This window comes from Anoplolepis gracilipes, chromosome 3 (assembly GCF_047496725.1).
Source record: "Anoplolepis gracilipes chromosome 3, ASM4749672v1, whole genome shotgun sequence".
Taxonomy (NCBI): domain Eukaryota; kingdom Metazoa; phylum Arthropoda; class Insecta; order Hymenoptera; family Formicidae; genus Anoplolepis; species Anoplolepis gracilipes.
This window is the reverse complement of record NC_132972.1, coordinates 13,244,716-13,272,108: the sequence shown is the minus strand read 5'-3', so window position 1 is coordinate 13,272,108 and position 27,393 is coordinate 13,244,716. Positions and strand designations below refer to the sequence as shown.

Genomic DNA, 27,393 nt, shown 5'->3' with positions numbered 1-27,393 from the left:
AATTATAAAAAATTAGAAAATTCTTAAACTATGTTACTTCTGTTTATTAATAAAAAATCGAATAATGTTGCTCTCATTCTTCACAGTTTAAAATATAAACCGAAGGCTTTACAAAAATATAATAATTTTATACAATATATATACTCTTCTTTTTCATGAAAATAAAAATCAATTAAAAATTTAAATTTAATAGAAAATGACTTTATATTAAAAAAGTGTGATATATATTAGTTTGCAGAAATATTTATGAACATTCGACATTCTAAGTTGTCATTTAATTTGAGCTTGAACAAAGCAAAGATTCTATACACAAAAGATTTTCGTAGAATTCTTGGTTGCATACGAGATTGCTACATTTGTAAAAGGCTGTAATAGTTCCGTGAAAAGTTTTACATATTAACAACCGTCTAATCCACACAAGCAGCTTCCTAAGTGCTGGTCCAATTTGGATGTGAGAAATAATGAGATCCTAGCAAAACCGTCGTATATGACTGACAACTCTTCTAATTTCAACTTAATGGACGGCAAAAGATTGTTGCTCGCCCAAGGATCTCGCACGTACATAGCCTTGAGGCAATCACCTAGATCGCTTCAGAAGTTATATTCGGAATATATTTTTTGTGCCTAATAACGTTATACTTAAGTTGTGTGACACAATTATATGTGAGAAAATACCACCGGCCTCGTAAAATTTAATCGGCTATATCAGTATACGTGAAAATACGTAATGTTTATTACTTATTTTATTATTACTGTTGTCTTGTGGAGAACAATTTACGAAAACTAATTTGTAAAAAAAAAAATTTTTAACTCTATATTTTTGCCATTCACATGCTTATATATTTAATTAATAGACTACAGTTAATAACTACCGAAAAGTAAATTCTTAAAATAATTTAACGGAAAACATTAGTTTTACGTCCAAAGTGGGATATTTGTTTCTTATCGTGACTTTACAATTATGTTTCTACATAAATAAATTTTTTGAACGTAATTTGTCCCTAAAATAAAAGATATTTTTTATGTTTTATTCTTATTTTATCATAATCTTGGTGGCTACACAAAACTCAATTATATTAATTTGTGATTAATTTATTTTATTGTTCCCATTAATTATATCTTTTTCTATTTTTTCATTATTATTTTGTATTTTATACACATAATACACATATTTGGTTCAGACTTTACGATATAATAGTTTTGGAAGTATTTTGTCAGATACGCCAAAGAAAGTATTTGTTTCGAAATATCTCATTAAATATATATATATATATATATATATGTAACTTTCTACATTAGAAAGAATAAATATGAACAGAATTGCAAAATAAAACCATTCTTTTAAATTTCAAATATTGTGCGCGAATTAATATAATAATTTGAACTGCATTTTGCATATCATTGTTCTATTTTATGTGACATAAATTACGATTTTTGTAGTCGCAACCGTCGTTATTTTAATAGACGCGCCATTGATTCCACGTGTTTATGTATATGCCGCGGACTTGTCGTAATACTTTGTAGTAAAGTTTTTACTGCGGTCGCGCGATGAAAGGAAAAATAGCAAATGCGAGCATGCGAAACATCTAGAGATATTTCTAACACAGCTATGGAAAGCATGTGTAAGTAAACTGCCGATGTTTTATGCTATTTAACGTTACACAATGTTGCACCGCTGTGCTGCTTGCACTGATTTTACGTAATCCTATTATGCACTCGCGTTTAATGTATTCAATAAGAACGGATATAAACAAGACAGAACACTAATGATAATTTGTTTTTTCTATAGTAAAAACATGTTTGTATGCAGATTATTCGTGTCTAATATATCAAAATACTTAATGAGAGATACATATAGTATAAAGCATAAAACAAGATCTTAATAATTATATGCTAAAAAAAATTATTATCGTAGTTAATTAATTAATAAATTCATTACAAGAACATCTATTGTATATATATTCGAAGAAGAAAGAAATGTGATTTTTACAAAACCCTGTACATATTACTGATTATTATCAAAAAGATATCAAATTTATGTAAAAAGTTAAGAATGGAAATAGCTTGGTTTTATTTCTTTCTTTTTTAATATAAATTTACAAATGAATATTAAATGTGGATATTTTATATATAATGCAATAGAATAGCTCTTTCATATTCGAAATAACTAAAGGAACTCGATTTTGACTGTTTTCCTCTATCGATATAAACTTGATAAAAACCAGATGCAGCTAATGTACATTTTCTAGATAGATCCTTTACATAATGTGTACTCCACGAAGGAAATGTCGAATAAGTAGTTTTATATGATATTTATTGACATATGGATATTAATGGTGCTTATTCTCCATGAAATTCTTGTATTAGGTGCGTACAATCGACAGTAAGTTAACTATCGGCGATCTTATCGTGATACCGTTGGACGTGGTGCAAATTTCCAACCTCCCTCACTCTTTCCCTCCCACCCTTCCTGGTGCAACAGGTCGTATCGGCTGCACTTTAGTCTTTCGTAGTCGACTCTTCTGTGCGGATTTGCATATTTCCGTTATGTCGTATCTTTCCATTTCTTCCTCTAATCTCTTTTAAGTAAATTAGCATTGGTTAGCATATCTTACCAATATGCGTACAGTACAAAATGTTTGCGATTATAATCGCAGATGCGAATAGAACTTGCGCTTTATTATAGAATTCTCCTCCTTTGAGAAAATTTTCTTGCTGCGTTTATTCGGATTTATTTAATTGAAAACTAAATATTAATGTATTTTTTTAAATTAAATTTTCGTAAATTTTATTTTACATCAAAATGACAGTGTCTGTCAATTTCATTTTTAGATTTAATTATAAACTCTATATAATTGGCATATGATATATAAAACATTTTTATTAATCTTTATTCTATTTAAAAACAATATTTATATATGATACTTTTTAAATATAAAAATAATAAAGTAGTAGAAATAAAATAAAATAATAAAATAATAAATAATAAAATAATAGAAATAGAATAAAGTATTGTCGTCATACTTTCTTTTCAGCTCAAAAATTAGTGTAACATGAACCAACAATTTTATTTTCGAAGAAAAATCGCGCATCATCTTAACACTTTTGTTAATTTTGTTTTGATTAACTATATGAACAATGTCTAGTTTACATGTATCGAATACTGAAATATAACTCAATGAAACGCAGAGATTCACAGATGCACGTCGCTAAGAAAGCTCACAGATGGCAAATTCAGATTAGCGAATGCGCGAGTAAATGAAATAGGTAATGTGATTCGCAAGTTGATAAACAGTCGTGCATCTTATGACTTCATTATATTGTTCGTGAATCATACACAATGAAATCGTCGATCAAAAACTAAGCGATTGACGCAGCAAGAAGGTCGGTCGGGAAAATAAGCTTAATTATACAGCTAAAATTTCATTTTTTCAACAGCATACGTCCTAATATCAATTGTATGCGATACAGAGTGTTCGAATTTGTTCAATTTTTTTTAAAGCAAAGTCTCATGCAACATATCTGTATAGTATAAAAAACAACCACTATTAAAAACTACGATATTTTTTTCCAAATTTGTTTTCTTACACTTTAAGCAATTTGCATGTGTCTATTGTAAGCATAAAATAATATTTTCTAAAAAACCGCAAAAGTTAATTTAAGTTGTAGAAATTTTGCTGTATCTATTAAATTATATTCATGATACGTCAAACTTGTCAAATTCTCTATTTTCTGCAAACATATCCTTTTATAATCGAATCTCATCGCGAATGTGATTATTTGAATCGAAGTCGGAAGAATGTTCATAGATATTTGCTTGCCATTTCAAGACGGGAGGGAGTCGACGATAGAGTAACCTTATTCGTCAGGGAAGGCTGCTTCACAACGATAATCAATATGATGCGCTCCATCTCGGCCTTCGACCGCAAATCACGTTCCATTATACGTCCTGATAATCGAACCTGCGAGAAAGATTTCGGGAATTCTCTTCCGCGTACCCCCGAGGTCGTCGTGTTCGGATATACCTCTCTTGCGGTTTCATACCAGTTTAAAACTTTACAACGAGTTGGCTGCGGTCGACAGGCGTACAGGCGTATATAACGTGTCTAAAATACGCATTCTTCGATCACCGTGTGCACGTTGTTCTGATGTAATTCCGAATTGCATCCTGATCGTTCTAATCTAACATTTTACGATGCATTATATTATATGAAACGAAATCAAATTTTGGAATAATATAAAAACCTATAGAATTACACTAATCGTTGTATGTGAAATTAAGTGAACAATTTCATCGAATTAAATAATAATAAGTATTTAGGTATTTTAGATCGATGAATTTATTTATGATTATTTTATGATTAAATGATTTTTTTTTTTATTACTTAATTTTATTTTTGATAAATATTATCGGCTAAATCTATGGAAATATTTCAACTTGTCTTGTTTCTTATACATATTAAATGGAGAGATAGTAAAAAAAAAAAATCATTCTGTAATCTTATACTGTATACTGTAATTTTTTGCAGATATCCGATACGAAATCGAAGTAAATAATCTTGTCATTCTAATACTCTATAGCCTTTAAAAATCTTACGCATATGTTTCTAAACGTAAGCACATTATGTCATTGACGATGTACGACGATCGGACACGAATTTACGTATGAATTATGTAGGATACGCGATATGTATAGATATATCTGTCTGCATAATGAATATATTCACAACTACGTGTTTCGTGCGTGAGGTAGAGGTTCCCACACTTTCGCCTGTACTTCGTCGCCTTTGACAACATTCTTTCTATACACATCGGTTTTCTTTATACGCATCTCTCTCTCTCTCTATACGTAAGATTTTCCAGTTTTTCTAATTAAATAAAGTGTTAAAAGCTATTATATAACAAAATCATTATGCTAATAATTTTTATTATTATAAAATGTGTTATTTTTTTTGTACGAACGCGTGTGTATCTGCAATTTTCTCATTTTATGGAATTGTATAATTAGAATATACTAAAAACATGGCACGTGTATATCTAATGATGACCTGCGTATCGTAAATTGTCAACAGATTTTATGACAGGAATCGACATTGCGACAGTGATTTACAAATAAGAGAAATGACGTAAATAGAATACAAAAAATAGAAAAATAAACGTATTCTTGAATCTATTAACCTAATTTATTGTTTTATTATTTATCGGATTTCACTTTTTATATTTTTATCTCAGGTAATTATCATTTTGTGTGATATCATAATATTAAACATAAACAAATAATCATCTTCATAGTTTATTAGTCTTTATTTTAAAGTTTAATAATAACTAGTAAAACTGTTTAACTAATTTAAATATCAAATTTATTTTTCTTAAATTACAAATCTATAACGTTAATTGTAAAAAAAAGATGTAATAAAAAAAGCGTCTGTTGACTATATATACATATATCAGAAATCTGCAATATGTAAATCGTTGCCAAGATGATTTTTAAACTGATTTGACTGTACAATTGACAGAGCTATTTCCTTTTTTGCTAAACACATTCTCTTTTTACACTGCATATATTTTTTTGCCATATACTTTTTAAACACATTTAGAATGACTATGATAATATATCTTAAGATTCAAGGTTTATATTAAAGGTTTATAGAGTTCCTGAATAATCTAGACTGCTGTTACATAACTTGTAAAACGTAGAACAGAATACATAGCACAATACTTGTTTTTATATATAAATAGCAAACACGAGACACGAGTAGGTACTACATGTTAGCGTAAAAATCTAAAAGTAATATATCACAAACACTGCCATTAATTTATCATTATTACTGAAGCATCTTCTACATTATTAAAGCACGATAGAGTCTCGGATACTTAATTAAGAAATCGCATCATAAAACTCTCATAAATTCATGTGTTTATAAATACATATTATGTGAATTTCGATTTATTTAATGGTAGTCCTTACCTACAGGCTTGCATATGAAATAATTCACATATTGGAATTGAAAATATACATATTTGATAAGTTCTTTTCTCTCCTTGTGCATTCGACCGGAAAGATTGGATTAATGAGCGGCGTGTGAATGAATGCGATTAATAAACTTTGTTTTCTACGTTAATCATATATGCTTTGTTTATTCAAATATAAATATTTATTGAAAAATAGAGATTTTGAGAATAAATGTAATCTCGTTAAATAACATTAATTCGTGACCCGAGAAAACGCATTCTGAACGTCATTTAAAACATACATCGATTGAACGACTAATTAAGTCGACAAGTTCATGTATGCACACTTCATTATACTGTGATAAGAGAATGGTTTTGTACGATGGTGTCAGTACAATGAGATAAAGAGATTAATTAGCTTCAACTCTTACATCATGAAATGTCAATCGGAATGATTTTATATTTAAATATTTGAAAATTTACACGCTCCGTCTTTATTCAGAATGGAATCATTCGAGTGTTGACTTCACGATTTAAACAGTATATTAAATGTTATATTTCTAGTCATATATCGTTCAGTGAATGTTAAGATAATCAAAAAATCGTGATTGTTTAAGGAATTAAAACCATTAACCATCGTTGTTCTCGAGAATAAATGCACGAATTATTTTAAGACAAAAGAATAGCAATTTATGAATATTAAGATATTTATTATTTCAAATCGGATCATTGCTCATAATGTATTCATACTATTTATATATAGAGGTTTGAAGATTGAACTGGAAATTGTTTACAATTCTCAGTATTTTTTTTTCAAAAATCTAACACTTCCTAGAAAATATATTTATGCAATTTATTAAGAACATAATACACTTGGATTTTGGGTTCTGCAACTGAGAAAGGATTATTAGGTACGCGTGCCGCCACCGCCCCGCCACGCAGAGGAAAGAAAAGCAAGAACCCCGGTGTTTTATAAAAGCCTCACCGACCATAAATTATAATCAACGTCCGTGCCAGCGAACTTCCAAGCGCGTCATTAGAGCAGTGCTGACCGAGGTGCGTGGCGCGGCGATTGTGCGCACATACGCATTTGTTGCGCGCTCGTTATTAAGCGCTCTTGCGCACTTGGGATATCCCGTAGGAGTCTCTTTCGTTCTTTCTCTCTCTTTCTCTCACTTTGATTAACCGTTCGTATCCTGTATCCGGCGCAACAAGATTGCACTCTGAGGTTGTTACTGTCATAACGCGCGCGGAAGAACAAAGAAGACCTTTCTAAAAGCGAATTTACACGGTTCACTTTCGATAATCATCCAGTTAAGTAAGAATCATTCAAAATGAAAATACAGTACTTTATGACAGATATTATATCGTTGAAAAAAGTTTTCATAAAAATCCAACTAGTTTCTCTGATTTTATTCTCTTTGCCGAAACAAATTTAATCGGGATTTAATTAAAAGCAATGTGAATAATTACAAACAAGATCATTTTTATAAAATGATATTATTTACATAATAAATTTATGCTAGATTGTACCAGATAAAAGAGTAAAATCTAATCAAACGTATATATATTATATGTGTGTGTGTGTAACATTAAATGTGGAAGAGAGAAATATATATTATAAATGTAGATTTCTTAATATTTATTTTCCCATAATACTTTGTGTCAGGCAAGATGTTTTCTCTTATGAGACTTTAGTCCGGTACTGCGTGTCTAAACAAAAATTTATTCATCCACTTGAATGACTCATCTGAAACCACCATCGAGCATAAACCGTGTAAATTCGCCTTAACGCGCGTGCTATTCCAAAGAGATGATTTCATCACTGTGCCCTACGAGACAAGTGGGCGTCACAAGGAATGTAATTCTTCGGTGTAGTCACGGGAGAAGGGTATACAGACGAGTGGAGAGGTAACCTCGCATAAATTACAACGGCAGTAAATCGGAAAGCGTTATATTTATCCCGCGATAAATTGCCAGGAAAAACACGTGATTATAGCTGAATTATCACTAATGCGCTATTATTGATTTCGACAGACTAAAGAATCCCGCTAGAATCCCCGTAACGAACAATAATTTTACATGAATGTATATCAATAAATTAAATATAAGTTGGCCAATACTCTTTATGACATAAATCTCTCGTCATAATAAATATTTATATTATGAATCAAATGCCATATAATTCTCTCTGAGTTTAATTTCAATTTAATTCACAAAATGACATATGTCATTTTAATTCCAAATTATCGATGTTGATAACAATTAATTGTTATGCAATGCATATATTTGTGAGACTCTTAAGAGATGAGTATAAATCGATTGTACTTGAATGTTACACATTGTATTATAACGTTATATTTTTCGATAAGTATCACGAGTTTCAATAACAGTCTATTAACAGCTATTAATTACAGAGTAAATCACATAAATCGCAATCAGACCATGCTATTACTGCAGTGGCCTTTTATAGATAAATGCGATTAACAGCGCGTTGTTTTCTACATTAAATGGAACAGAATTACATTCAGAAATGCATAGAATTATAAAATTTAATAATATATTACTAAGAGATAATGTCATAAACAAATATGAGACAAAAAAAAAAAATGTAAAAACTTTTTTACAAGGCGATGGAATAACGTAAATGCAAGAAAATAATATAAAATGAAAAATATTATTTTTGTCATGTATTATAATTCATTATGAAAAGATATTATTGTATTTAATGCAGCGCTTTTTGCTGATCTATTTAACATATAGATTTTTTTAGTAAAGTTTTACTAAGAAAAAATAATTACTAGATTCGAAAAGAAACACACAGTATAATTTTATATATTTTCATCGATACTTCAAGATTTGCAAGGTTAATTGACAAGATTGATTAAGGTGTGCTTCATAAATGCATTCAACATTATTTTTAAAAATATGACCGATATTGTCAACGTATCGTATAATCGGATACTGATATGGTAGAGTATAAAAGAGAGTGTAAAAATTGCAAGCTCATTATAGAACTAGGATATCCTGCAGGAAGTTTTCCGTTTAATTACATGTTTTTACTTCTCGTACTGGATACGTGATCATTATTGCTAATGAGGAAAACGATTGAGAGTGAAGAAAAAAAAATGTTACCGTTATTATGATGCAAAAAAAAAATTTTTTTTTACATTTGAAAGAAATTATTTTATCAGCGCATTTTATAAGATTGGCATACCTTCAAGATATAATAGAGTTTACGAGAATATTATTGAATTTACAAACAAACTTAATATGTACTGCTTTGTCTGACAAATCTTTCAAATTGGAATGCCTAATATAAAATAATTGACAGGTCAATATTTTAAATATATACAAATTGTATTTTGAAAATACAAAAGCATTGTCTTTTTTAACAGATTTGTTTAAGAATCTATCTTTTTAAAGTCTGATTGGATCTGATTTCTTTAGAATCTCATTTTGAGTAATTCTTGTAATATACAACTTTAAGTTTTAATGTACTATTGAGATAAATTCAAGTTGAAATTCGAAATTCAAATATTAGCTTTTTAAGGTATAAGAATTCTAATTCAAGGACTTCAAGCAGTAATACGTTCGTTTATAATTACACTTAAAAAATGCGGCAACTTGTATATTCAATTCACATATAATGCGACGTTGAAAACTTGTAAATCAGGAATAGAAATAAGCATATATAATGTATGTAGCAATGCCTGATCATATCTACTTAGTAATATCGTAAATCATTGCGACATATTAATATTTAATTAATGTCAGGTCTATTAAGTTTGTAACGTGCGACATGAAACTTATCGGTCTCTATCTAATATATTTGTGTTAATGTTTCTTTTTTTTTTAATTTCTTAATGAGTAACTGAGCTTTCGAAATAAAAGAAAAAACACTCACCTTCCACTAAGGATGTCAAAAGCGTGACATTGGCCGCCTTCCTTCTGCCGGCTGGCAGATTCAAACCAATTTTTTCCAATTTTTCCCTAAGCAGACGCCCACCATTTTTGGATTTCGCCCTGAAAAATGCAAAGTAAAACTCTTGCACATAAAACTTCTTCATATCTTCCCTAACAACATCAATTAAATAATGTCCACGATATATAATAATCGACCAAAAATTTACTATTGTTTGTAATCGCAAAGATATTGATAGAAACATTTGAATAGCTACTACATTGTATAAATATTTTAATTATATTTATTATATTATTTATTATATTATCTATGCATAATTCACTCAAATATTATTATTTTTTTATATTTTTACATGATGCTATACGTATTACATTTTCAGCACTGTATTTTATATTTTGAGTATTGCATTATTTAATATCGTCAAACTTAGTCGAGTTAAAGCTTTGATAACTTTCCTAACACAGTCACGTTAGCGGAACAACTCAACTTAATTCATCCTCGATAGATTTTATATGTGTTGCATAAAATAAATAATATTCAAATAATTATCCTCATATTTACGATAGGTCCATTATTTTTTTTTAATCGTTTTCTTATATTTTTATTCGATTATACGCAACCGCCCACGTATGTACATGTGAGTTCGCGCGATCTCGATGCGTGAGAATTTCGAAACGAAACTCCGCCATTAATCATTTTGCCATGATCTCTAAAAAGATGAAATCGTAGAGCGGAGGGGGAACGAGAGGGAAAAAATACGTGAATTAGCATAATCCGTATAATACGCATGTGTCATTGGCGATTGAGCAACTCGACGTGCGGAGCAACGCACGTTTGAGGATGCGTACTGTTCATGTTTTGCGGAATAGGATCATGCTTGAAAAGAGCACTATGTTCACACAGCAATCTATTCAAGCTTGTAACGCGAGTATTAGTGGGATTTTTACCGGGATTTTTTATGGTCTCCTTCAGTACATGTAGGTTAATTATTAAGAAATGTAACACTCTATATACGAGTATGTGTGTGATCATGTAAATAAAGCATTTGATCATTGATTAAAGTTAAGAATTATCATTAAATACATTTTTTTGTTACTTCAAAGAATGATGATAAAATGGTATATTAAAATTGAAATCATAATCTAAATACTAATATTTAATCTCGTACTTTGTGGTGATAAAAAAATATATATATATATATATATTAAATTTATGTATTAAATGACTTCAGAGATAACTTCATTAACTAAATAAATGGCTCTTTGTTAAAGAATACAAGAACTACCATATATATGATATATTACAGTCATTCTTTCAATGTAACTAATATCGTAACAAATAAATACATAGAGGATTCTACGAAGTACGAGCAATTCTCGCTGAAAGCGAAACATATTTTAGAGAAAAAAAATTTTAATCTTTTATATGATGCCGAATGGTGTATTAGATACCCATGTGTTTTTTTCGGCCAAAGTTCATCAAGACACCATCAAAAATCACGTTTTAATCGTCTCACGCTCGCGTGGAGATCGTCACATGGCGATTTCGGGTTGTTAATCTGACGACCAAAGCCGCGGAGTAAATTTTTTTTGTACAACATCAACGAGCATGCGATAGTAGTAGCAACTTCTTTCTTCAACACACCCTGTCCATCCATCATCCTGGCCTGTTATAACGGTAACGCGTATCGCCTACCTTTGTTCGATTCGACTGTCCGGTCCGCCCGGACAATCTTTCGTTTCGCTTTTGGCAATTAATACGTTTTACCGCTATAAGTTTTTAATATCGACTTCTCCGAATTTACGTTCCGGGTATTTTGTTTTCTCAAAATTATATTCTTCCAAATTTGATAACAATGAGACATTTTTAAATATAATATAAAAGGAAATAATTAATTATTTTAGTTAATTTAATCTCTATAATTAAAAAGTCACTCTTTTCGTTTAAGTTTGTATAAAAAATTTTTATTTCGACATGTAAACATAAATTATGTAGACTATTTCGGTTCTTTCTATCTTTCTATGATGTAATCTTCATTTTATAATACAATATTATATCATAAATTATCGTATTGTACTTGTGTTTATTTGCAAAACATAATGCGCGTTAAATTTTTCTCTTAATAATAGAATTTATAAATTTAAATCGTGCTATTAACAATCAATTAAATTTTATCTTTTAATTTACATGCTTTTTTACATATTACATTGCAATTAAAATTTAAGATGAGATATTAAAAGGACAGAATTGTTGAAATTATATTTCTAAGTAATATGCATTCTTATTTCAACTCACGATCGTACTTGTGCCATTTTTCTTAAATCAACGTGATTATCACCGATAATCATTAGTGGTATCGAGATGTATGGTTAATGAAAACGACGAATTTTGATTGAGCCTCAATTGATCGCGTGAAATAAACGCACGACCAATACAAATCGAATTTTTGTATTTAACGATCATTGTCGTCGTTCGTCTTCCTACGTGACGAGAGCGACGCTGCACTGATTACGGAATCTTGTCCCGAGAAGGATCCTTATTCCACTCACAATCAGACGCATCGTCCTCTCTACGTTGGGGTTTCCGCGAGAGTTCGCACCCCCTCAATCCTGCCGATAGGGAGGAATCTTGGCGTCGAGATTCCTTGTTCCCCCTGATTACTCGAGATGACTGGCATCGTTAATCGTCTACGGATGCCGCGCGACATTAGTAAACCGAAGGATTTCCTGACGCGATCAAGGCTCATTCAAATATCCTCTGTGTTGTTCGTTTTACGGAAGTATGAGGCGAAATTACGATTAGCAATGATTAGCGAGAACAGATGTTGCGATTTCTTGAGACATTGATCGCCCTCGTAATGTTTTTGCTAATTTTGTATTAAGTATCATACATTTTTAATCAAATCTTTTATAAAATACATATGTAACTTTCAATGTTATTTGTATATTATTATTTGTATTAATATTAATTATTTAAAATTTATTTTATTAAAATTTATTATTTAAAATTCTCTATTTAACATAGTATTATATATATTACATAATTTTATAATATATTTATATTACTCCTTCAAAATTTTTATTGTAATAATAAACAAGATTTATAAATCATATATTTTTCAATTTTTGCATAAAAAAACTTATAAGCTATCAAAATTGATTCTATGATAAGCAATTAATCTCAGGTTTTAACGATAAAAAATTGAATAGAATTAAATTTTGATAATAAAGAAAAATTATTATTTTTGTATTATTCCTACAGTTTTGTTTAAATATGCTTGACTTAATAAATGGCAAGATTTTTTTTGAACATTTAACTCGATCTAAAACATATCGACTCGGAATAAACGGCAATAAATTAAATCGACGGATTGAACGATTGTGTGTCAGAAGAAGCTATATTTTTGCGGTTATCAGATTTAATGAGAATCGTGTCGAGAATAATACAATGCCACTGTCACAATTTTTTACCGCAAAATGAAACTATAGTACAATTATACAGTATTAGCATATCTGTTGCTTATATAAGAATTGTTACGCACATAATTTTCTTCTAACTCTCTTAAATACATCGCGACAAGAAAAATAGAAATAATAAATGTCAGATTAAAAAAGAGTTTCTGTTCTAACAAAAAGGTAGACATCAGTTGCGTTTTAATTTGGCCGACAACCTTCGCGTTATATTTTTTAGACTTTTAAGCAGATGTTGACCAACCAGTATTCGGGACACTAATTTATAAAGCAGGTGAGGATTTTGTTAAATTCCTAATAAATTTCAGATTAAAAGAATATATTATATAATATTATAAATTTACTTAGTAATTAAAGTTCAAAGCTCTCAGGAAACACACATACATATAATTATATCTTTTTAAATGTAATGAAACAAAAGTTTTCAAATGATGATGCATTTATAAATTGAACGAAACCTTTCGCGAAAACTTTTTTCATAATTTTCTACACATCTCGATATCAAATTCTGATACTCATTTATTGTTATGATTGATACGATAAATCTAATATATGTATATATATATATATATATATATATATATATATATATATATATATACATACACCACAAAATAAAAATCAATAGAGCGCAGTGAGAGAAACGCGCATTACGAAATGCGCTAAAAGCGATAAAAATCGATGGTGAGAAAACAAAACGGTAGGCGCGAACCGGTGCATCTCTGTGACAAAAGCGCTCGCACACAAACACACACACACACACACACACACAGCATATATATATATATATATATGTACTTGCAAGGGCAGCGATACGGCGCAATCGATCTTTAAGAATCTCTCGAGGCGTATTACGATCGTGGAGGATCCCCTCACACATGGACGAGAAGCGGGGAATGAGGCTAAGATGGTGGGAGAGACAAAAGGAGGGTACTGTGTGCAGAGAAGAGAGGGAGAATCTATGGTGGCAAGTCTCAGCCCAGCGCGTGTAATTATCGGTCAGATCGCTATGCGAACGGATGAATTATAACCGTCGGTGCGAGATGCCGCACTCGCCCGAGGCGCGCTTACTCGCTCGCGCACCGAGAGGAGAATTGACACTCGGAGCTACGCGGGTTATTAATGTCTCATTTGCATCGGGGATAGATCGGTCCGCTTTATTAGCAGTTTATTCCGCGGCGTATATACGAAAGATTCGCCGCGCTCCGTCACTTGACAGCGAAACAATTCGTGGGCGATGTGTGATACATGAAAGCACCGTACGTTCGTAATATTTCTTTTACTGCAGAAAACGCACGTTTTCTTTCACAATAAATCCAGTTGTATCACAGCACTGACGTAGACTTGACATTTGTTTGAGAAAGATTTTATTCAACGCGGAGAAAGGGATAGGAAGATGTATTATGTGTTGAAAACTTTTCAATTTTTAGCGATATATCTTTTATTATTTATATTTTCTTACGATTGGTTTTTGTATAGATTATCAATATTATTATTATTATTATTATTATTATTATTATTATTATTATTCTACTCTCTTTATAAATGTGCTCTTTAACGAATCCAAGATATTATATAACGAAACGGATTTGATTTTCTTTCTTATCCACGCGACTTTATGTAATCTGAAATTAATTTTCTTATAAATATTCACCTAAAGGAATTGCGAATAAAAATTAGCTGAGCACGATTTTTCGATGCTTTAACGATAACATCGCAACGTCTATTGCGAAAGAAGGATTCAACGTGAAAAGTCACGTGTACGTACAAATACGCGGGAGGAATATCTGGCCACTTGCACGATAATTCATCTACGCCTTTGATGATAAAGGATTGCGCAATGAGCAGTGTTCTCTAGCTTAGCATAAAACCGCGAATCAGATAAAGAAGGGTGTTTCTCTCCCATGAGAAGCTTCTATAAATCAGGTGGCTGTCTGTGCTCAGTGTAAGAAACAAGCTGGACGAGCTGAACACGCGGGTTTATTAATTAGTCTCATAGATAAAGTCGTGTAACGGTGCGTATCGCGATCTTCATTCCGCTGTATCTTTTAAGCTCGTGTATTGTCCCGATCGCGTCCCATATCAATTACACCGATTATTTCGATACGCGGCCGGAAATGTCGGTGTAATGCAGTGCCATGTATTTCGTATTTTGTTTCTTCCACGGAATCAATGGCTACGATACAACTGCCAGCCACGGACACGGCGTGGTATCCGGTAACCACGGATTATCGCACTTTGTAGGAAATGTAATGCTTGTAATATAAAAGTGTAATCATCATATGTTGCCTCGTGAATATTCATAAGAAATCGCGATCGAGATCATTTTCGTCCATTTATATACACGAGAATATATGGGAGATATCTATATATACTCTTCTAAATCTCTTAGCGAATAGATTTTTCTTCATCAAGATTTTTTTTTACGACATATTTTTTTAACACATGACTTGGATTAATCTTAAGACAACGGTATACTCGTATATCGGGCGCTTTCTTAACCAATAACCAATAACCGTGCCGATTCTCACGGGAACGATATTTAATCTTTCGCCAAATTATTCTAACGGTTTGTTTATGGGCTGCTGAGAGAGAGAGAGAGAGAGCCCGAGGGGCTTTAAGTGTGTGCGCGATTAAAGACGGATGAATGAATCGCTTTCTTTCTCTCTCTTTCTCTCTCTCTCTCTCTCTGCAAGAAAACTGTTCTCGGAGAGTACTGCGAAGAAGAAAGGCGGGAAAGAGAAAAGAGAGCTTATCGAAAAATCGATATAATTACATATTTTATATCGACTCACGAAATTGATTTGTGTGTTAATTATAGCGTTTATAAATTGACGCCTTACCTTCGTAACACGCCGCCGAGGAGACTCGCGTTCAAACATTCCGGTGGCGAGAGCCGTCTTTGTACCTCTGCTACCGTAACTTTGTACTTGCTGGTGCTGCTTAGTAACGATAATCGTCCTGGGACCGAACAGAACACATCCGACGGTTGCGCGTTTCCGGACAACATAGTCTTCTCGCTCCTGTCCGAAGGTTTCATATCTGCAAAATTAATATGTAGCTCTTAGAAGTAGCAAAACGACTGCGAGAATCTAAGAATGTCCAAAAAGTCGACTAAACGTATAAACTATATTTTACAAATATTATAAAAAATAACATTTATAATAAGAGAAACAATTATCGTCAGAAGCAATGCGTTAATAACATTTTAATTTTGATAAATTAGTAAATAAAATGTATTTAGTAGAACTAAAAAAGAAAAAAATATAAATTGCCCGTAAAACAGATAAAAATAAATTACTTCGAGATAAAGTTCTTATCGTATGTGTCATCTATTTGATCTATATGTTAATCACAGTGAAAAGTTTTATTCAACATATGTATTGCATGCACACGATGGGTGTAATCGTGAATCACAAAGTTGCCGAATATCGCAAATGAATATCATAACATTGGTCGAGATATATTTTTAGTTCGCACCTGGTAATGAACTTCTCCCGTCAAATTATCGATAAGCATCATATAACGGCACGACTTAATACAATAACTCTAATGGATCGAATGGAAAGATTTTCGAAAGTTATCAGATGGTTCAACATATCCTTATCGAACGATCGTCTAAACGAGCTTTATTAATGGCTAATTCATTATATTTCGGGAAATGTGTGAAGTGAATTCCGACGAACCGATCAATGTCACAAGATTACTGATTTCAATCAGTTTTCATTCTCGTCTCCACGTTAAAATCATAATAATCAGTATCGGACGAAGGAATGCAATAATCGAGTTAAGACTACTGTTAGTCCATTCTTCCATAGGTCAAAGTGAGATTCACGTCTCGGAGCAAGGAATATCGGAACCGAAGCTTCCGATCCGAAATTATATTATACAGCCTTCCTCCCTCCCTCCTTCTACGTATACGTGTGTTTGCGTGCGTAACCGTGATCAGCAATATCTTCAGCGAATATTTTAAATTCGTCCGTACCGTTCTTGTTTTAGTTCCTATGCATCGGATAGCCCCGCATTATTGCATCGTTGCCCTGGAATGCTTAATATCGTGCCTTGGGGCCCGGACAAAGCGCGTTATTACATGGCAAAGAGATTGGTCAACTTATAACTCGGAACTCTTCATCTTCGCCAGTGCACGAAGGGTGTATCTTGCTTCGAAATTTTATGTTTCAATACAAAAGAACCGCTAGATGAGAGACAAAATTCGTCCGAATCAAAAGAGAGAAGATAGAAATAAAATTCTCCGTAATATTCTAAGAATCTCCTTAGAGAAAATCTCATAATATATGTCATGTATAAAGGATGTAATGTGGCATATTTGAATGGCATAATGAAGAAAAAGATGGTAAATCCCGCTATAAGCGAAGGAATTCATCGCAGATTTTATTGTCTTAACATCAGCTAACTGTTGCTGTTTCGCTTGATTCATCGTTCGGGACACTGATTAGATGCACCATCATCATCCCGTTAATGTCAGCGTGTTATGACAGATACACGGGATGGCTCTATAAATCTAACCGATAGGTATCTTATGGCACTTTTGCGCCGACGCAACATTCTTGCGTTACCGCTCTCGCGCGACGTGGTCGCCTTCGTTTTATACTCGTTGGTTGAGCGACGACGATTGCACGACGGTGCCGTTGTAAGCCGAGGTACGCATAGTTCGGATACAGACAGAGATCTCGGTTGACATTCGAGTATGGAAAAAATGGAACGTCGTCATTGTCGTCATCGTAAGCGAGGAAAGAAAGAAAGTGAACAAGTTGTCCGTATTATCTATGACTGCCGGTATCGATCCGATCCCAGTTGATGTCTAGATCAATACAGCGAGTCAAACGGATAATAAATTTCCGTACCCACCAAATAGGGTCGACTCTTGTCGTGTTCAGCACGTTTGTAAATTATAATGTTCGAGAGGAAGTTGCGATAGAAAGAGAGAGAGAGAGAGAGAGAGAGAGAGAGAGAGAGAGAGAGAGAGAGAGAGACGGTCCTGCATAACGGTCCTGTCCGCTGGCAGCAACGTTAGGCGGACAATTTGGTAACATCGAAATGATGTCAGATAAGAAAGAAAAAGAGAGAGAGAGAGAGAGAGAGAGAAACGACGGGTGTCGTGAGTATACAATTTCTGTGACTCGCGTACGACATCTCTTCGTTTTTCTCCAAGTCTGACATTAGTGGATGTTAAGTATATTTTATATATCATCTCTTTTTTTCGTAACATATATTTTCGTACTTAAAGATTGACGGGACTTTAATGTTTCTCGTACGCTAATCGATCTCTCTCTCTCTCTCTCTCTCTCTCTCTCTCTCTCTCTCACTCTCTCCTTGTTTCTTTGATTTGATCGGTTGACTTTTTGTTGGCTATTATCTTACTTTGAGGATTAATACAAGACTTTAATTTTCTCTTTAAAAAAAATTACTTATTCTCTTATATATAATATATACTATAAAAAATATTATATCATAAAATGATACATATGATACTTTTTCTATCATTTAAATAGTAGCTGATACTGCATTTTATTGCAGTATTTTGTTTAATTTTAGCGTTCTCAACAGAATTCATCATAAACTTTATTGAATTATTTTTTGTGTATAAAAATATGTTACATATTCCTTATAAATTTTTTTTACTGTTTATCAATTTTTCATCTCCGTTTATTAATATTTTAAATTTTCTCGAATAATAAAATTATATGAAATTTATGGACATACAAAATAATCCACCGAGAATGTTCTCATTAGCGTTAAACCAGAATGAAAATTTTATTTTGATCGAAATCTAAGTTTGCTACATAGAGTATTTTTTTGAAAGATAACAACGCGTGCTTTACTTGATTGTGTACGACAGCACGTATTCGTCGTTACGTTTAGAGACGCATAAGTACTGCGAGCATTTCTAACCGTTTCTGACGTATTATCTCAAACACTTATCTCGATTCTAATAACGGTTTACGAACATATATTAATTTATTTAATGGGAATAGTTCTGAAACTTCTTTTATTTTATCCGTAAGGTCTACACGAATAGTGCAAAGCATATAATTATCATATAATTATCACCTTTCGCTGTGTGAATTGTGAAGCCATATCTAATCGACGGATTATCATCATTGGTCTCTCTACCATCAGTTAATTATTCACTTGTCACTCTATTCGATAATTCGATGATTATGGCAAAAATAAGTCTACTTGGTTCACAAGATTTTATTTCAGATTTTAATTATTAAAATAAATCATGATTAGTTTGAATTTTATATAAAATGTATACGCTTACATTTTAAATCTACTCTTCTTGCATTATGCATATTGATAAATTCCATCTTTTACAGTAACATTAAAAAAATGAATATACGTAGAACGACAGAAATATGCCTTTTATTTTCCAAAGGTTTCAGGAGAACTAAAAAATTAATGATTACAGACAAATGAGAATCTAGAATTATTATTTTATTTGACAGTGAATTGCATCTTCAAAGATTATCTGAGTCATCGCAGTAATAATCACGAGCATCGTATGTTGCTCGAGACATGTTTCTCTTCTAGAGCGAAATAACCAGAGATGTATGATACACACCTGAATATCTTTCTCGTGAAATTACCGTTGCTATAATCAAAATTTAGATAACGTCCAGGAAGTTTTAACACTAGATAATTTATCAATAAATAACTAGTATGTATATGCAAATTGAAAAGTTAATCTGAAAATGAAATATGTTGTGAAACAAAATGTTAGACTATTGTCTCCAAATTAAGTTGCAGGCCGACACTAATGCAATAAGATTTAATAATATTCTACATGTTTGCACATGCCATCCATGAGTAATTTGCAAACTTTGTTCGTAGCCAATTACTGTCTGCGAATTCTTTCGATTACGTAGCAGTCTGAATCATGCGTGACCATGACACAGGAAGCACTTTACCTTTGTACGTCTTCGAATTCTTATTATCTGTTCCAAGAAATGTCTCCATAGAAATCCGCTAGAAGACTTGCTTTCTCAGAAGAGAGAGTATAAAAATATTTTTATCTTACTTCTGTTGTATGTACAAAATATTAGTAAAATAATATAAGTAAAAATTATAACGTCAGATGTATCGATTTCACTCATATTTTTTTTAGAAGATTGCGATCAATTTGTATAATCGATGTTTTTATTTATAATTTATTTATTTATAGAAATATTGTTTGAAACAATTTGCGATCACGTATTGAGAAATGTGTCTGCTATAACGTTTATTGATGATTGCGATTTGCTAAAATCATCATCCATGAGTCGTAGGCGGTTAATTAAATTCTACTTTGAAGTTAATAGCACGAAAAAGTGATAAATCGATGCAGCCGCATAAATCAGCGGCTGGCTCATCTCTTCGCTATCGGCTGCTGAGTAACAAGACCGTCAAGTAGTTGCTATAAAAGGCAAAGCTGTGTACTAGACTGATGTTGGGAATAGCATGGCAATTACAACCGTCGCTAAAGCGCAATAACATTGTCGAGAGTCAAAGGTGATGACAATAAGCGGTTGCTTAGCTATTAACAGGAGTTTGCTTGCTGTTTCTATATTATAGCTGGCGTACAAGCGATAGAGATCTTGTTGAACAAGATAAATACGATGAAATCGCGCAGATGAAATTAGTGCAGAAAGGTTTCATCGCTCGTGTCAGCGCGATAAATGCGTCTATTTGTATGATTTAACTTGTCGAGATTGACTAATCAATGGTTCGTTGAAATAAGAATGAATGACAGATGTCGAGATACTACATATTGCAACAGTAATACACGTGGGCTCTTGGTAATTGAAAAATTCAATTAAAAAATTCTCCGCTTGTTGAAAATCTTTTCGCTAAAATCTCAATATTTGTTCCAACTAACAATCCATGAAAATAAGTTTCGATAAAATTAAAAATTCTCGCTATCACAAATATTCGCTAAAACCGACACAATTAAATGCGATAATAAGGAAAAGAATCATCTGTGAAAGGAGAAAAGGAGGAGAGAAAGGAAAAAAGAAAAAGCATAGAAAAGATGCTTGTACATAGTCGATAGTTCAAAGATGCTATTCTCAAGATTAGATTCGCTGCTTGCTCGCAAAGCTCGGTGCGATCAAAGAAAGATCTCAGAGTCGGCGATTAAGTAACGCGAGCTTACATACAGTCCGCACCGCGTTGCACAACGCGCTGGCCGGTTTTGATCGCCGGTATTCTCTGTCATAGAGCCGCGTTTCATAGAATGTTTAACGAGATAGATCATAAACAACAATGGTCTGAGGCGGAGATTCGCTCGCTCAGAGGCCGACTGTTCTCCGTTCACCATCTTACCATTCAGCTGACCGAGCGACCGCCATCGATTGCCTTTTCTTTCTCTCTCTTATCTCGCCTCGGGATTTCTTTTGCATTACAAGGAGTCGTAACAACTGCGTCCGCGACGACTGAGGAAGAAATTAATCGTTCTTGTAGACATTCGCGCACGCAGAAAAATACATGGCGTGGTACACGAGGAAATGTAGCAACGGTGTTGCAAATGCGAGGCTAAAAGCGATTCGTGTCCAGCGATGTGTATGCCGCGCGTTCATTATAAACTCCGTCTCTCTTATAAATCGCTGTCGCTTTTTTTTTTTCTCTTTGTACTTCGTACGAGAGTTCGTCAGCTTCGTGGAAGAGTAACAAGGAAACGTTCTCGGTACCCCCTCTTCGCGGTTACGACGAACTTTATCGTGGTCTAGGTATATTCATTTAATCGTATTATGCTTCCTGATGATTTGATCGCTCTGATCTAATGAGTTGTTATTCTTAAGAAAAATTTGATGAGAGAAACACGTATGTATGGCGGTCATTTACGGTGACAGTGTTCTATCCTTAGCTAATAGTGATTGCAGATCAAGCCGGTGTAATTTTCATTCCAACGGAAACGATTGAGCGGAGGCTACCGCGGCTTGAACACGTCGTCAATGAAGCAGCTGCGATAATATCACGCATAGACACGCACATGTGGTTATCTCGGAAATCAGCAATCGGAATCAAATGCGGACATGCAATAATATGCAAAATATTTATCGATATTGCAGTCGCGCATTAGAGAGCTAAATCGCAGAGATGAGCATGATATGTCATTAAAATACTGTATCTGAAAGCCGCGATTACAATATGATTTAAATAGATGTATTATTGCTATTATTGACTACGTCATAAAAATAGATAACGATAAGTTTATAAGTTACAAAATTATTTAACTGAATTATTAATGAATATAATATAACGAATATATATATAATTTTTTATTTATTATTCTTATTTTAAGTCGAAAAATATTGTTTCTTAAATTTTAATTCTCATCAACATTGCTATTAAGTATTTGCATTAAAGGATAATAGTACGATAAAATTATGGTTGCATACGCAGTAAGATGTTTGAAAAACTCCCGACTAATTGATCCAATTGATACATCTAAGATGTCGATAAATATCAGATGCGTAATATAACACTTTAATTGAATCCGCTAACACAACAAGATAATAATGTAATTATACGTCGCAGTTAAAGCAAAATAGTAATGCTCCAATTTGATTAGTAATCATCGAAAAATAAATGGAAATGCACGATCGAAGTTCTTATTATAAAATCGTAGATTTAAAAAAAAAAAAAAAAGAGAAAGAAAAGAAAAAGCAAAACACATCTCTTTCAATCCTGTCACTTTCTCGTGTTGCCTAAGCTTCTTCTCCTGTTGCTGTTTTTTAAAGTACATATATTTCATTTAGCTTTTATATCAATTGTTAAATAATGGTTTTTTATTGTCACAAAAAATAGTAGTGAATAATGTTTAAAAGATAAATATTCAGAATTTAAAAAGGTAATAATAATGCTACTGTTACGAAATAATTTGATGTTGATTTATGTTGAGTAATACAAGATTTTTTTGTCCAATTCTCATCATGTTTGAAATAAACTGCGGAAATAAATTTTAATCTCTGCATAATCATAAGTCAAAAGCGAATTATATCAACATCAGAAAAGAGAGAGAAAGAAAGTCTTACAACAGCATATTAAATATTTTTATGAACACGACATAGATAAGATGTGCCTTCAATGGCCTTGATCGAATGTGAGCCGATATATAATTTCTGATGATTGGCACTACATTAGAAAGCTATTTAAATCAAATTAATATGTAGAGAGAAAGAAAAAGAGAGAGAGATAGATAGAGCATAATAATCTTATACATAGTCATATGTATGCGTATCATTTCTTCTTCTAAAATATAATAATGTAGTTGTATGGTTATAATAAATTAATTAAATAAATAATTGAGGAAATATATATATATGTAAAAAATATGAAACATTCTATACAAAAATTTTGTGATTTAGATAGAGAATCGGTAGAAAAAATATTTATGATGAAGAAACTATGTGCTTAATATGATCTTTCCTTTAAATTAGAAAGAATATGACAAATATGAGAAATATGTCAACCGGAAAGTTAAACGGACGAAATCATATATCTCTGTGCAATCAATATATCCGTTCAATGATTGAGTAATGACGCAGCTTGAAATGTTCATTTAGATGTAAAGATATCACAAATTGATATATATTCATGACTTGCAGATTGTACGCATTAAAATTAGCGCATGTTACACGTGCAACGCCAGAGAGTTTGTTAATAATATTATATATAAAAAGTGATTATCTATATTAATTGCTATTTTCCATTTTCGATTTTCCATTTAACTCAATATTCATATATAAATTCTGCATTATATATAGTAAATTCCTTGTTTGAAAATAATTAGAGGTTTAATGTAAAAATTTATATATATTCCATTAAAAATAATAGTTTAAATAATAATTAACTTACATCTAAATAATAATTACAAATTCTAGCATACGTATTTTGTTTTATATATGTACGTTGTTTTTTTATATTCGAACATATATTCTATCGTTTCTTCGGATCCTACGATTAAATTCTATCAAGATTACTATGATTATAATATTTTTATTAAATGTGGAATTATTAAAAGCAAAATGATAAAGAATTAAACAAAAAGAGAAAGATACTAGAATAAAAATAGAGAAAAATGTCAGATTTAAAATAGATCTGATATCAAACTAATTGTAAGAGACAGAAACGAAAGAAAGCAAGCGAATATGCTGTCGACGATAAATAAATAAGCATGTCGCGATGCCGGTCGTTGATGCTACCCACACATCATAAGTTATTAAAAAGAAACTCTCGTCCCGATGCTGATGTTTGACGATTCGCTATTATCCATAGCCGCGGGCTGTTTAGAGAAATCATTTTGTGTGCGATGCAACGCGTCGTGTCCGTAATTTTAATGAGAGCCATACTCTCTCGCGCTCACCTACGTATAATTTATAGCACGATTATATAATGCGATTATTACGAAGGGTATGTATATATTAATATGTCGGTACAAAATTAATATAACCGTAGTACTTACGAAGTACCAACAGACGATTATTACATACATTTATGATGCAAATGGATCATAATGCACGTGAATTTTGCAAATCGATGTGCTCATCGATCTTGCAGATCTAGGATCCGCGTCAAGGCTAGATCAATCTTGCGTAACTTCTATGAAAACTTTCTTAAATAAGCTTTTTTAACCGATATGCATAGTTTTGCATGAGTTTTGTTCCATTTCGGGCTAATAAACTGTACAAAGCTAATTGAGTGTTAAATTAATTTAAAAAAATTTTTCTCTACTCAATTATAATAATATTTACACATCAGTATCAGAGGGCTGATATCATATAGGCACTACGCATAGAAATGACAAATTTTTGTCTAACGAGAATTATTTCATCTGTCTATCTTTATCTCTCTTTTTATCATACTCAATGTTTTCTTAGAAAAGTTAATCAGCAACACAATTAACGACTAATAATAAAAATTTTAAACAATATATAAAGATTTATAATAAAAAAAGCAGTAATAAATAAATATATTGTTTTTTGAGTCCTTCACAATTCATATTTTTGTAACTTTTTAATTCGATAACTATTAATTGACATATTCCATAGAAAATTATAAAGATACAGGTACGAACCACGTGTTTATGTCATTTTTTTGTAACATATGCGCGTATATACAAAGTTTACGTTGCAGCAGAATTAAACAGAATTTTTTTTAATTACTCGACATTTTTTCGCATGTTTACGCACATCATTTGTACGATAAAGCGAAAGCTCAAAGGGCTTTTTACGAACAAAGCTCAAAGACAGCACGCGCGTCAACATGCGAAACAATTACTACCGTACTATACGTGACTGCTACTATACAAAATATCTCCATCTGTGAATAGCCTTGAGCGCGAAGCCGGGGCTTACAACACGTGCGTCCTGGACACGCACAATTTCCTGGGCAATCAACCGGGCCGGAAACTTAACCAATCGACGCGTAGCAACGACTTCGCTTACTTCTCGATCTTGATTGGTTAGCTGATGTGTGACTGGGGTGTGACTTTTCGACCCTAAAAGGACTCTTCGCCGAAGAGGGCTTCCGTTAGGCGGGAGAATTCACCTGGGCCCCGGGGGCAACTAGGAGCAACGTGGTGATCGTTAATTTCATTAGGGGTTGATTTTAGGAGTTTAGCTGCCTTGTACAAAGATGGTGTCCGCCCTCCATTCGTTGCGCAGGATGGTCCCGTCCGCGAACAATATAAGAAGTACACCTCGAAAACCCTTTTCAATAATCAAAGCCTGGAATCGATCAGCGCATTTTTTATGCTTGATTGAAGAGAATTGAACCCCCATTTTCACGAATTTATATTTAATAAAAAACATATTTCTGATAAATAAAAAGGGAGTGAAGACTATTATCAATGTTATTCTTCCACATATATCGTAGATAAAATGCGTGGACTTAGTAATGGAAATGAAGAATCGGTAATTAATGTATTCACTGGCTTTCGAGGAACAGTAAAGCAAATATAGAAAATGTAGGTTGAAAAAAATCATTAAGCCGTTGGTTGGTTCTTTGAATGACTAATTACTTCTGATACTTACTACAGTTTTATATCAGAGAGATACAGATTCATATCTCTGTTTAAATATATATTCATATATCGCTAAAATAAAATAAAATACATAAATATTTTCATGAAATGGTTTAAGATTGTTACTTTTGACTTTCTCTTTAGAACTATACATTATGTGTAAAATTTTTTTCTTAACAAATATCAGTTTTTGGATTGATTTTTCTTTCTGAGTTTGTTATATATATCATAGGTGTTTTCGAAAGCAATAAAAATAAAAATGTATTGATCGATACAAAACTAAAATAAAAAATAGAGATACTATGACTGACATAACATTAAATGCTTTCGATAAGTTGTTTAATGTTGTAAATTTTAAATAAAAAAAATTTTTTATACGTACTATAATATTATACTCACTATATATTTTTTATAAAGTTCTACCGCAAATAATTAGAAAAGATAACAATTTTAGAAAAAGATCATTACCAATCAATTTATTACAAAATTCTTTCGATTACATCATAGTACAAAAAGATGATAAATTATTAAACATGAAACACAACGAAAGTATTTTTAGGAAAATTATAAAAGTTGATGATGAATCAAATAAAAATATAATTAATACACACATAAAAAGATCTGAGAAATTTAGAATGTACAATATACAATAGATATATATTATAAATATAATATAATTATCCTTACAATACCACTGAAAATTATAAATTTGTAGTACATTGACACAGATGTTATTTGATTGAAAAAGAAAAAAATAATGTACAGTTTTTTTTTTTATATGTTACCAAAATTATAGTTTGCGAATGATTAAAGATCTTTTGACGACTGCTAATTTAAATGTATTATAATTAATGATCAAAACTCCCGTAGTGTGTGTTTCGACGCTAGTAGAAAGAATCCGTTCGTCCTCGATACATCGTAGTAAAGTTAAACTGGATCGCGTCCGTCGTCGTCGTAGAGTGATGGAGCCAAGGTAAGCCGCGATAATTGTATAACCGGCTTCCGAGAAGCGGAACGCG

At 32.0% G+C, this 27,393-nt stretch overlaps 1 protein-coding gene across 8 annotated transcripts in view; it reads right to left on the bottom strand.

Annotated features, from left to right (window-relative positions):
- Positions 1-27,393, bottom strand: part of Tfap-2 (transcription factor AP-2) — a 208,170-nt gene that overhangs the window by 2,847 nt on the left and 177,930 nt on the right. For all 8 annotated transcript variants that reach the window (XM_072887845.1, XM_072887846.1, XM_072887851.1 and 5 more), the window contains 2 exons: positions 16,191-16,389; positions 9,860-9,978 (listed from right to left, as the gene is read on the bottom strand). In XM_072887845.1, coding sequence (XP_072743946.1) covers positions 9,860-9,978; positions 16,191-16,389 — 318 coding nt within the window. The remainder of the gene's footprint in view (positions 1-9,859; positions 9,979-16,190; positions 16,390-27,393) is intronic.